Source organism: Danio rerio, chromosome 25 (genome assembly GCF_052040795.2).
Source record: "Danio rerio strain M-AB ecotype USA chromosome 25, GRCz13ab, whole genome shotgun sequence".
NCBI classification, from domain to species: domain Eukaryota; kingdom Metazoa; phylum Chordata; class Actinopteri; order Cypriniformes; family Danionidae; genus Danio; species Danio rerio.
In genome coordinates, this window is record NC_141045.1 from 33,849,336 (window position 1) to 33,860,878 (window position 11,543).

Here is an 11,543-nt window from a genome sequence, read left to right on the forward strand (position 1 = left end):
CTGTACTACAAATGAAAACTAAATCTTTGCAACCTTACCTAAAATAAAATCACTGTAGAGGTTAAACATTGCATCTTATTATATTGTTAAATTATTATATTGTTTTTGTTGCTTTATGTCGTATTTTGACAATCCTGTTATTTGGCAGTGTTTAACTTTTACAGTAATTTCACTTTTTAGAAAAGATTGCAAAGATTATTGTTTATTTGATTAGGATTTATAAAGCATAAATAGTCCTCACTTTAGATTGGGTCACAAAACTGCATGAAGTTGAGTTAATAAAGCATTTGTTGACATATTAGTTGACTATTAGTATATGCCTGAATAATAAGATATATAAATGTTGATTTCAATAGTTCATTAATCATTTGCTAACTCATTCTGAATGATTCTAAAAACCCTCATCTACTCTTAAATACAACTGGTTTGTAAATAATGCAATACTTAATTTATTAATGAAAAATAAATCATTAACTAAGTATGAAAATACAATTATTAAGCACATTATATAGGTGCTAATAAGTCAAGAATACAGAATTTGTAGCTTCAGTTATAAACTGCTTACTAACGTTTATTAATGTAGAGTTAACGGTTAACAAATAATGAATTCACTAGATGCTAATGCTTAATAAATGATTCATAGTGTGTAGTTATTATAAAGTGTTACCAAATCTTCTTAATGTTTACTGACCCTCAAATTGCTCCAAACCTTTTTGAATTTATTTATTCTGTTAAAAGGAGATATTCTGGAAAAAAAGCTGAAAACCTGTAACAAAACAGTTTTGTATTGACGTCAGTGTTTACAGGTTTTTCAGCAATCTTCAAAACATATTTTGTTTTTAATAGAACAAAGAAAGACAGGTAGGTTTGGAACAAGTTTAAAGGGTTATGATACATCATGTGTTGAGTGATGGACGTAGACTTGGGAGATTTTCAAGCATGTTTTCTTATGTCCATTTCCAGGATGTTAAATCTGGAGGTGTTATGCGGAAAAAGAACATGTGGGAAATTATTGGAGAAGGTTCTGCAGCTGAGAGATCGGGTCTGGGAGGAAAGGTGAATATTCTGGCGTCATCATTTTTAAAACACATATTGATAAACATATAGGGGAATGATGAATGCATTGCTTAACACCACCTCCACTGTTCTTTCTCCTACCTTTTAGGGATCCTCCTTGGGTAAACGGTACAAGTTTGTTGTGACAGGCCATGGGAAATACGAAAAAATTCCCACCGATGATGATCACTACAGTGCTTACCCAAATGGAAAATCAAGTAAGATCCTTTCTTCTATTGTACATAATGTACTACATTTTTAAACCCTTTTCTATTAAACATTAACTGGTATTTCAGTTTGTGCTTGTAATATTTACATGAATAAATCAGCCTGATCTCACGAGAAAACGTAAGTGTTTTACGTTTTGGCAGTTTAGTGGCTAATTCGTACGAATTCGTACGAGTTCAGTCGTAAGAAAATGTACGATTTTAAAAAGGAGGCGTGGTGCCTAACCCCACCCCAAAACCCAACCGTCATTGGGGGATACGCAAATCGTACTAAAATATACGAATTAGATCATACGAATTTGTACGAATTAGCCACTAAATGAAAAAGTTACGAATTGCCGTGAGATTGCGTTGGAATAAATACACAGTATAAAATAAAATGCTTAACAAAAAAAGCAGTGAGTTTTATGTATACATGCTAACAAGTTGTTACCAAATTTTATAGCAGGCTAGCTAAGACTACATTTATAATACTAAATATTTAAATATATAAAGTGACGTTATCCATCGCCTCACAAGTTCAAGCTTTGTTCCCTGATAGGCCTAAAAGATTTTAAACTCACCTAATTCATTTAACTGTATACACTGTAAGATGTAATTAGTTAATTTTACTTAAAAAAGTGAGTAAACACGTTGCCTTAAAACTAGTAAATTAAGTAAATTAAGTAAATGAGCTATTATAAAACTTAAGTTAAATCAACATAACAGTTCCAAGTTACAATGGATTTGCAGTCTGCAAGTTTTAGGCCTCTGACAATATTTTTAAAGCACACTGTACTGTGTATCTCAAACCACAGCAAGCTGCTAACACAATGCAAATTATCCATTCAGTTAATGTCATATGAATAATATAAATAAATAATCATATTGTCACTCAGAAGCCTCTGGTTTATGTCGAACAAATCTTCCAAATTAATTGTTTCGCCCTCATGTTGTTTGAGATTCAGTCTCAAAAAGAGTTCTTCTATAGACTGTCCTGCTTTCTTTTGTATTTATTTTTCTATTTACAGTACTCAACAGTTAATAGAGACCAGAGCTTTTAAGATTAACAAAAAATACATAAAATAGCATTAAAACAATCCAGATGAGTTCTGTGGTGTATTTAATATATTCTAAAGTCATATGATTGCTTTGTTTGAGAAACTAAATTTTATTCACCATTCATGTAAAATCTCAGTATCAGATGTATCATTCGTTTTGTTTATTACAGTTTTCTGAAATAATCTATAATGCCCAATTTGTAAGGTAATCATTATTGCTCTGGTTATTATACGTTGAACTCATTTTAAACTGTTATAAATTCCCAAATTTTCACAACATGTTACTGTCATTTTTCACATTAAATTACATTAGTGTCACTTTACGGCATTTAACTGTTAAATTTTACGTATTCAGATTTTTTTGTGAAATTAAGGCAGGCATCATGATTACAGCAAGTTACTGTAAAAAATGGCTATAACTTTTTCACCTTAGGTATAGGAATTCAAACACTATTAATAATTTATTCAACATAGAAATAAAAATAAAAACTGTAATGCTATTTCCGACACTTTTTTGATATTTAAGAATATTTACAGAATCATGAAGTACCTCAAAGTAATTTACTGTTATTTTTACATACAGTACCTTTCTGTGAAAGTTTTGCAATGATTAACCAGTATTTTACTGTAAATTTAAGGTCAAATATAAAAGAAAATAATGATATTGTCACTCAGAACAAGTGTTTTATTAGAAAAAATATATATATATAAAATAACATTTAATCTAGTACAGGGAACTTATAATGCAAAGCATTATACACATCACTGTCAGGAAAGAAAAAAAGATATTTTCATTCTGACAGTTTCTGCAACAAAAGACAAACATGCTAAAAGGCCAAGGCTAAAATTGAACATTACCTAAGCCTGAAATGAGAACATGCATGTGTTGACAATCAGCAATCACTGTCATTCATCTAATCACATCAAAGCGATGGAAATGGAAAACCAAGTTTAGGGCTTCATCAGTAAAAGTTGTTTGTCAACAATGAGCACCATGTTTGCAGTCTGCAGAATGCGCCATGCCTTGCTCAGTACTAATAAGGCGAAGCATAAATTTAAAATCTTATCATACTTACTGTTTACATGTCTTTCTTATACCGTCTCTTTATTCTTTCTTATCTGGTTTCACTTGCTCGGCCACACTCAGTTGTTCCTACACCCTTCATTCATGTAATTATATGGATTATTCTCAAAATATCTACATTTTATCATCATTTTAGGCTGTAATCATTTTAAAATACTGGCTGTAGATTTATTTTTTTTCAATGAAAATTTTGTATTTCATTATATATATAAAAAAAAAAAAAAAGGCAACCTGATATTATGGATACCTAAAAACACCAAATATTGGACATTTTCATAGCCAGAAATACTCTCTCGGTATTTTGTCTAGTGGCAGCTTGAGTCCGTGTAGTTCTTTACACTGAATTGTCTTTCTTTTCAAGTATTTAATTATTGTTTATAAATATCAATACATAACATGCTTATAAAGAAATGGCAAGATTTGAAATCATTAAGCAAATGTCTTTAATTTAAAACTTTCAAAAAAATTGCTTTATTTTTTATTCTTTTGAGTAACTAATTAAATGCCAATTGACAACTGGGCAATTGCTTCAATAGTATAAATTAGTTATTGTGCATTTGAAAAGTGTTTATTTAGTTCACTTGCCAACTGATCTGTTATAAAGTTATAAAAGTGTAAGCTAGAAGTAAAGAATTGGATTGGATCATAAACAGAACTCTACCGATGAATTGAAAACTAACAACAAGTATTCATGTTATTCGTCAAGTCAGTGGTTTAACCACTGAAGCCTTTAGCTGTTCTATTAAAGTCTTTGGGTTCTTCATCTTTATTTTTGCGGCCTATAAGTCCCATTTCAAAAACTGTTGCAATCTTTGTTGCTGGTCGTGAAGCTGCTTCTCTCAGTCGTCTGGCATCAAACCGTGGGCTATACAGGAGAACAGGCAAGCGATGTGCAAATGTGGGAATCTCTTTTGGTGTCTTTTGTTCTGCCTCCATAATCTTTTGCTCCTCGGTTTTACTTGCTTCTATTTGTTGCATTATGTTCTCTTCGGTTGAGAACATTTGAAAGAGGACAGCATCCCACATTTTCGTTGCTCTAGGGGGGTCTTTACTGCCCTGGCTCTCACTAAGCTTAGCCTTGTCTTCAGGCTTATTTTGCATTTGCTTTTCATTTTGATCAGTGGTGGCAGGGACATCTTTCTCTGACCCAGGCTCTGTCTCTGGAAACTTGGGTTCCTCTACATCAACCACCATATGTTTCTTAAGACGAGACCAGCCACTGAGCTTTGACTTCATTCCTTTTGGTTTCTGCATCACCTTCAAGAGAGACTCTGCAGGTAAAGAGGATGCTTCATCTTTCTCCTTCTTTTCCACTGCAGGCTTGATCTCTTCTTGGGGACTAGCTTTTGTGTCTACTTTGTCAACCTTCTCAGGTTGAGCATCCTTCGTTTCAATGTCCTTTTGGTCTTTTGGTTCAGCCAAAGGCTTAACCACATCTTTAACCTCAACCTTTTCGGGAGGTTTTTCAGAAGAAGCAGATGTAAGTTTCTGCTTCTTAATTCTCTCTAACAGAGACATTTTTGCCTCTGTTGGCTTCTCTGATTCTTTGGTTGGTTTGGCATTTACTTTACCTTCCGACACTTTTGAAAGTGCTGGCTTGTCCACATCTTGGTCAGACAACACCACAGCCTTACTTTCAGTTTTAGTAGTTTCCTTCACAGTTGGAAGGGCTGGTGTCATTTGGGAAAGTCTGGGAGACCCATAGGTTGGAGTTCTTACCCTCGGAGTCACAGTACTCACTGCCACTGCTTTTGCTTCGGATGATGGCGTGTCAGCTACAGATACCACAATAGTTGGGATTTTAACATCAGCCTTTTTTGTTTTTAATTCTGGCACAGGTTGCTTAGGAATGTCCCCCAAAGTGTTAGAAATGTCTAGAAGTGAAGACACCTCAGTGATTTTATGTTTGACAACATCAGTCTGAGGTGGCTGGACTTGTTGTTTTTCAGAGTTTTTATTAGGTGTGGTCACATTTTCATCTGGTTGAGGTACTACTGGTACTTGTTTGGGAAGGTGAGTTGCTTCTGCACTTGGTTGAACAGTTGGTGTAGAAATGCTAAAGCTGGGCGAGAAGCTCTTTATTCCTCCATGGGCTGCATATTCAGCAGGTGTCAATCCATAATAGGCTGGTTTGGATTTAGGTGCTGTTGGTGTTTTGGGTCTTTGACCTGCAAACGGAGGGACTTTAGATAATGGTCGTTGATACTCAACTGAAGAGAAATGACTTTGCGTGGGTTCAATGTTGAGTGTTGTTGGAGTTTCCTGCTTTGGACGCTCATTTCCATTAAGGTTTGGGCTTTCCTGTATTTGATTCTTCGGCTTAGATGACTCAAGTCTTGGCAGGTTTTCTGAAAGGGCCTTATCCAGTTTTTCTTTTAAGGGTTCAACTGATTTGGCATCTATGTCCCCGTTTTGATAAATTTCTGAATGACTGGTTCCATTAACCTGAGTTGATACTTTATTAATTTCCTCACGTGGACCAGTCAAACTTGAAGTTGGTGTTTTGGATCTTCTGCCCTCCATATGCACAGGAGATACAGCAAATAAAAGTGGATTTGGTCGTGAAATTTCAATCACAGATACTCTAACACGTGACACATGATCTGAGGGTGTCTTGGGTCGCCCCATGGGCGTTCTTATTGAGATCAAGTCATATGTTGGTGTCTTTACTCTTACTGGTGTTGTAACCCCTTTCGGCTCAAGTGTTGAAGTTGTACCCTGTTTTACATCAAGTGTCTCTGTTCCATTTTGTGTAATACCTGAAGCAGAAGTACTGACTCTTTTCATTTCAGAAGATGGAATCGTCTCTTTCTTAATTTCAGAAGTTTGAGTTGGAGTTGTCTTAATTTCAGAAGTTTGAGTTGGAGTTGTCTTAATTTCAGAAGTTGGAGTTGGAGCTTTCTTAATTTCAGAAGTTGGGGTTGCAATCCGCTTGATTTCGAAAGTAGGTGTTGTAGCCTTTTTGATTTCCCTGGTTGGCGTTCGGTCTCGAATTTCAGATGTTGGTGTCACTATTCTTCTAACCTCAAATGTTGGTGTTGGGCCTCTCAGTAACTCGGCAGTAGGTGTTTTACTCCTTGTTGTTGATGTATAAGGTATTTGTAAAAGTACTGACTTAGCAGTGTAATTGGTGATTTGAGGGACTTCAAACAACGGTTTTGCTGCTCTAGGAACATTTGGCTGAGGGCTTGGAGTTTTAGAGGTAATTACATGTGTCATAAGAGCTGAGCCGACTTCTGCTCTTTGTGAAATTTGAAGAACGGTGATTGGAGCTGTAATATGTATGTCAATTCCTGGCGAGGCTGTGTATGTGGTGTGGCCAGGAGCCACATGTGGTTGTGGCGAAAATCTTGTTGTCTGGCCAAAAGTGAATCCTCTGTGATGAGGATAAGGAGACGATACATGCTGATATAGTGGTCGGACGTTGAAGCGTGGGTGTACCGTGCTAATATAGAAAGGTGTCTCTGGAGTCTTAGGAGGAGTTGAGTGATCGCTGTGCTCCAGGTCAGGGCTTGCTTCATTTACTGGAGAGAGGCTTGAGCGGAAGGGCGCCGATGGTTGTAAGACTTGGGCAGCAGCTTTTTTCTTTGCTGTTTTTTTTAGTAGTTTCTGGAGCCGGACATTTTCTTTTCCAGGTTTGGGAAGCAAAGGTGGTGGGTACTGCTGGGAAAGCAGGCCTGCCTGGGCAGCCTTACCGATATTGACAGCCATTAAATCTTCAGCCTCCTGAAACAAATAATAATAACAGACATTATGTATTTTGAACATGACAATAATGACTGACATACAGTTGGAGTCAGAATTATTAGCCCCCTTTTATTTTTAATTTTTTGCCAAATGATGTTGATCAAGGAAATTTTCACAGTATGTCTGATAATATTTTTTCTTCTGGAGAAAGTCTTGCTTTTTTTATTTCGGCAAGAATAAAAGCTGTTATTAATTTTTTAAACATCATTCTAAGGTCAAAATTATTAGCCCCTTTAAGATATTTTTTTGATAGTCTACAGAACAAACCATCATTATACAATAAGTTGCGTAAATACCTTAACCTGCCTAGTTAACCTGATTAACCTAGTTAAGCTTTTAAATGTCACTTTAAGCTGTACAGAAGTGTCCTGAAAAATATCTAGTCAAAGATTATGTAATTATCATGGCAAAGTTAAAATAATTCAGTTATCAGAAATTAGTTATTAAAACTATTATGTTTAGGAATGTGTTGAGAAAATCTCCCCTTGTTAAACAGAAATTGGGGAAAAAATAAACAGGGGGCTAATAATTCAGGGGGGCTAATAATTCTGACTTTAACTGTATATCTGCAAAAACAAATGTGTTCACTAATATTCTTTCCCCCCTCTTTTTTAGGTGATTTATCCAACGGTGACTTGTGAAGATTTGAATACATCAAAACCATGATTCACAAAGAACATACATTACCATATAGATTCAATCAATTAAGGAAGAAACAATTGCATTGCATTGTATTTGTATTTCTGTCTTTGATTTCTGATGAAAAAAACAGGATGTATTCTTTTGTTTGTCTCATTTACAATGTAAAAAAAACAAACTTATTGTCAGATATCTGATCAAATTACACAGAATATAAACTTGTGGTTTCTCTTTTTCTCAGAATTTTTTTTTTTTTTTTTGTGCCGATATGTTCATATTTAACGATATATGTTAGTTTGAGCTGAATGTGAATATCAAAAAGATAAAGCAATTTTTGTCATGTTTTTATTTTGAATACCTATGCCATGGGTGTCAAATTTAATTCCTGGAGGGCCGCAGATTTAGTTCCAACCCTATCAAACACAGCTGATCCGAAAAATCGAGGTGTTCAAAAGAGTCACAAACACCTTCATTAGTTGGATCAGCTGTGTTTGATCAGGGCTGGAGCAAAACAGTGCAGAGCTGTGGCCCTCCAGGAATTGAGTTTGAGACCATTGACCTATTTTTATACTTTGACCATTTGTTTTTACATTTATATAGACTTGGATCCAATTTAATAGTTGATGAATAGTAGAACATGCCAAAACATATTAGAAATCCATGCGTCTGATTCTGACAACTGAGGCTAATTCTGAAAACGTAGTCCTGTGAATGTTTCTGGAGACCACGAAAAACGGTGCGTATTTTTGCAGTGTTTGTTTTTGCGAATCCGCAAGAGGCCGCTGTGTGCACTTTTTCGGATCTCAAATGTCTCTCGTGAGTGCCGTTTGCTCCCATGCTGTTCTTGCATAAGCCCACCAGAGGCCACAGTCGACCGACTGAATGATTGACTGGTCGACCGGCCAATCGACTGACCCACCCTCCTCCTTCCCTAAATCAAACCAATTTAACCGACTGACCCGCCCACCCACTTACTTTCCTAAACCCAACCGACGGTTTACAAAAGCCGCCCAGAAAAAGAAATGCCCTGGTCTCATTTTTTACCACGTTTTCGGATTTTACCACATTTTCACCCTGTTATTTACTTGTTCATTTTATTTTTTGAATTGTGTTTTTATGAACCGCTCTTCCCTGGACTCGAATCCGGCCGTTGTCGTCAACTCCCCAAGTCCGCCAACGTACGCGACAAGCTAACTGGACAAACTGGCTGCAGTGGGAAAGTCCTCCACACAGAGGTAATCTGTCAGCCGGTAAGCACGAAAAGGAACAACGTCATACCGACCCGTTGGCTGCATGTCATTAAAAAAATGAAATGCAGCATTCGTCTATATAATTCGCGGTCTCTAGAAACGTCCACGGGACTTCAGAATGAGCCTGTGTTGGATTCTGGTCATTCTTGCATTGTATTGTAAGTCATTATCGATCTTTGTTTTGACTTGTGCTGTTATATAATTGTATTTCCTCTGCTCTTGTTCTTTATTGTATTGTGTAATCAGCCACACTTTTTGTTTTTTCAAGAAAACACTGGAATTAGTCCATTTATCATATTTATATTATTAATATAAACCTTTTTTTGTCCATTTAAAAGCTTTTTCTACAGATCCGTACTGAGAATGGTTATAATAAGAATGTGATTATAGCCCACTGCCGCTTGTTATTTTCAATAAATTTGATATTTTTTATGATTATTTTTATTGACTTTTGTCTGTGTGTGTGCGTGTGTGACATGTTGAAATGCAGTAAATTTCTTCAACACGTCTAGAGTGGCTCCTTGGCCTAATTTTAGGGTGAAAGCAAATGAGCAGGTCACCTGCTCCAAGTCACAGAGTGTGGTGCCACTCTCCACCCTCACTGTAAACCAATGCCAAGTGATCTGGAGGCAGCCGCTGCTTTAAACATAGGCAGGGCAACTACATTAAATTGCATAATAAATCACTGGAAATTTACTACCAATCAGATTCAATGGTGTCTGTTGACGCACAAGCATAGATCACATATCACAGAGCTGTTTATCATTTATTTTATTGTATTGGTTTGAAGTTATACGTTTAGTAATCTATCCAGCTATAAAAATAATATAATATTTATAATATTAATAATATTGTATTTAATATTATATAGATAGTAACTATCTTATTTCTGGATTATTAAACATTCAAAACACTCATAAACCTGGCGCATTTATGAAATTATACAGATACAAAACATGCGAATACATGATGTTATATGAATCAAAACAAAAATAAGCATAGACTTGATTAATTTTAGCGACTTCTGCTTCATAAGTAAATGCATCTTCCTTTAGCAGTCTTTAAATATTCAACTTCTAAACTGCGAAAAATTCTTTTCTTTCTTAGATTTTTTTGTCTTGTTTCTAGTCAAAATATCTAGAAATTCTTAAATCAAGAAGAATTTTGAAGACAAGAAAAACACACTGTCTTGTTTTAAGAAATATTATGCAAAATTGAGGTTAGTTTTTCCTTAAAACAAGCTAAATAATCTGCTAATGGGGTGAGAAAAATAATCTTATGTTAAAAGGAAAAACATTATTATTTTGCTTACCCCTTTGGCAGATTATTTAGCTTGTTTTAAGGAGAAACTGATTAAATTTTGGCATAATATTTCTGAAAACAACACATTGTGTTTTGCTTGCCTGGAAAAAGCTTCTTGATATAAGAATTCTTAAATATTTGGACTAGAAACGAGACAAAAAATGTAATTGAGAAAAGCATTTTTTTGCAGTAAACAAATTAAATGCAACGCAAATACTTGCTTACAGCGTTAAATGCTAAGCAAACCGAATGATTCTGTATCTGTATAGGACACAATGTGTTTTCAATAGTGTAAATGTAGGCCACCTGTAGGAACTTGTAAAAGAAACCTCCAGCCCAGAGTGACACACAGAACCATATGAGAGGAGGTCCTCCTTTTAAGGCACTGGTAGGCTGGGCAGTTTGGAGAATTTCCAAGATACAAGTTCAAAAGAGGAAAGGGCAAGAATAGCAAAGCAGTAAAATCATGCGCAGCATAATTGCTTCTTAGCAACCACCTGGTAAAAAGGGCATTGTACATGTAATGACATATTCTTTATGCTGTATTCTGCCTTCATGTGTAAAAACAAAGATAACTAACTTACCACCAGATAACAGAAGACCGTTGAAGACACTTCAGACAGGATCCCCTATAAACATAAACATGCATGATTCATTTTGCATTTCATTCATCATCATACAGAAATACGTACATAAAGTAAACGTTAAATCTAGTAAGAGCATTATATTTCCCTCCCTGTAACAAAAGCCTCCAAAGACTCACGTTAGCTTGCAACAAACTGCTAACCCTTTCCCCAAGAGACAGCCATTGTACGCGCACCCAAATTAGGCGTTTTTATAATAATAACCAGACAGAAATATCACACTTTAAGCAGTGTTTTGTAGTGGTTTTTATACCTGTGTGTCTGCTGTTCAGGGGTGTCCGGCGGCTGCCTGCTTGTCCCAGCTTAGACTGTCAGAACGGGAGACTCATGTTGAGTTCAACTATTCCCCCTTCCTTCAAATGGAAGGCACGGGCTCCATAGCAGTCCAAAAATAAAACCCTGAGTCTGTTACTCAGAATGCACACTGAGTGGTGACGGTGTAGAGGGAACCGTCACCGAAGCAGGGGGGATCCAGGTCATCTTAGATATGCCCCCCTTCCCCCATGGGACCAAATGCACACCCTTATTTCCACAATCTACAAGGACAGCGCTCT

The 11,543-nt window shown here is 35.9% G+C and overlaps 2 protein-coding genes across 4 annotated transcripts in view; one reads left to right on the forward strand and one right to left on the reverse strand.

Moving 5' to 3' along the window:
- Nucleotides 1-9,481, forward strand: part of lsp1a (lymphocyte specific protein 1 a) — a 63,138-nt gene extending 53,657 nt beyond the window's left edge. For 2 of the 3 annotated variants that reach the window (XM_087312543.1, XM_087312542.1), the window contains exons 11-13: nt 964-1,056; nt 1,166-1,274; nt 7,770-9,481. In XM_087312543.1, coding sequence (XP_087168669.1) covers nt 964-1,056; nt 1,166-1,274; nt 7,770-7,795 — 228 coding nt within the window. In that variant the 3' untranslated portion in view covers nt 7,796-9,481. The remainder of the gene's footprint in view (nt 1-963; nt 1,057-1,165; nt 1,275-7,769) is intronic. The other variant, XR_015526701.1, reaches the window with a different exon arrangement.
- Nucleotides 2,986-11,299, reverse strand: prr33 (proline rich 33). Its single transcript, XM_087312536.1, has 3 exons — nt 11,243-11,299; nt 10,930-10,974; nt 2,986-7,133 (listed from the first exon to the last, which is right to left on the reverse strand). Exon 3 carries the CDS (start codon nt 7,116-7,118, stop codon nt 4,122-4,124), a length of 2,997 nt encoding a protein of 998 aa, XP_087168662.1. The 5' UTR covers nt 7,119-7,133; nt 10,930-10,974; nt 11,243-11,299; the 3' UTR covers nt 2,986-4,121.
- Nucleotides 11,300-11,543: the final 244 nt, after the last annotated feature.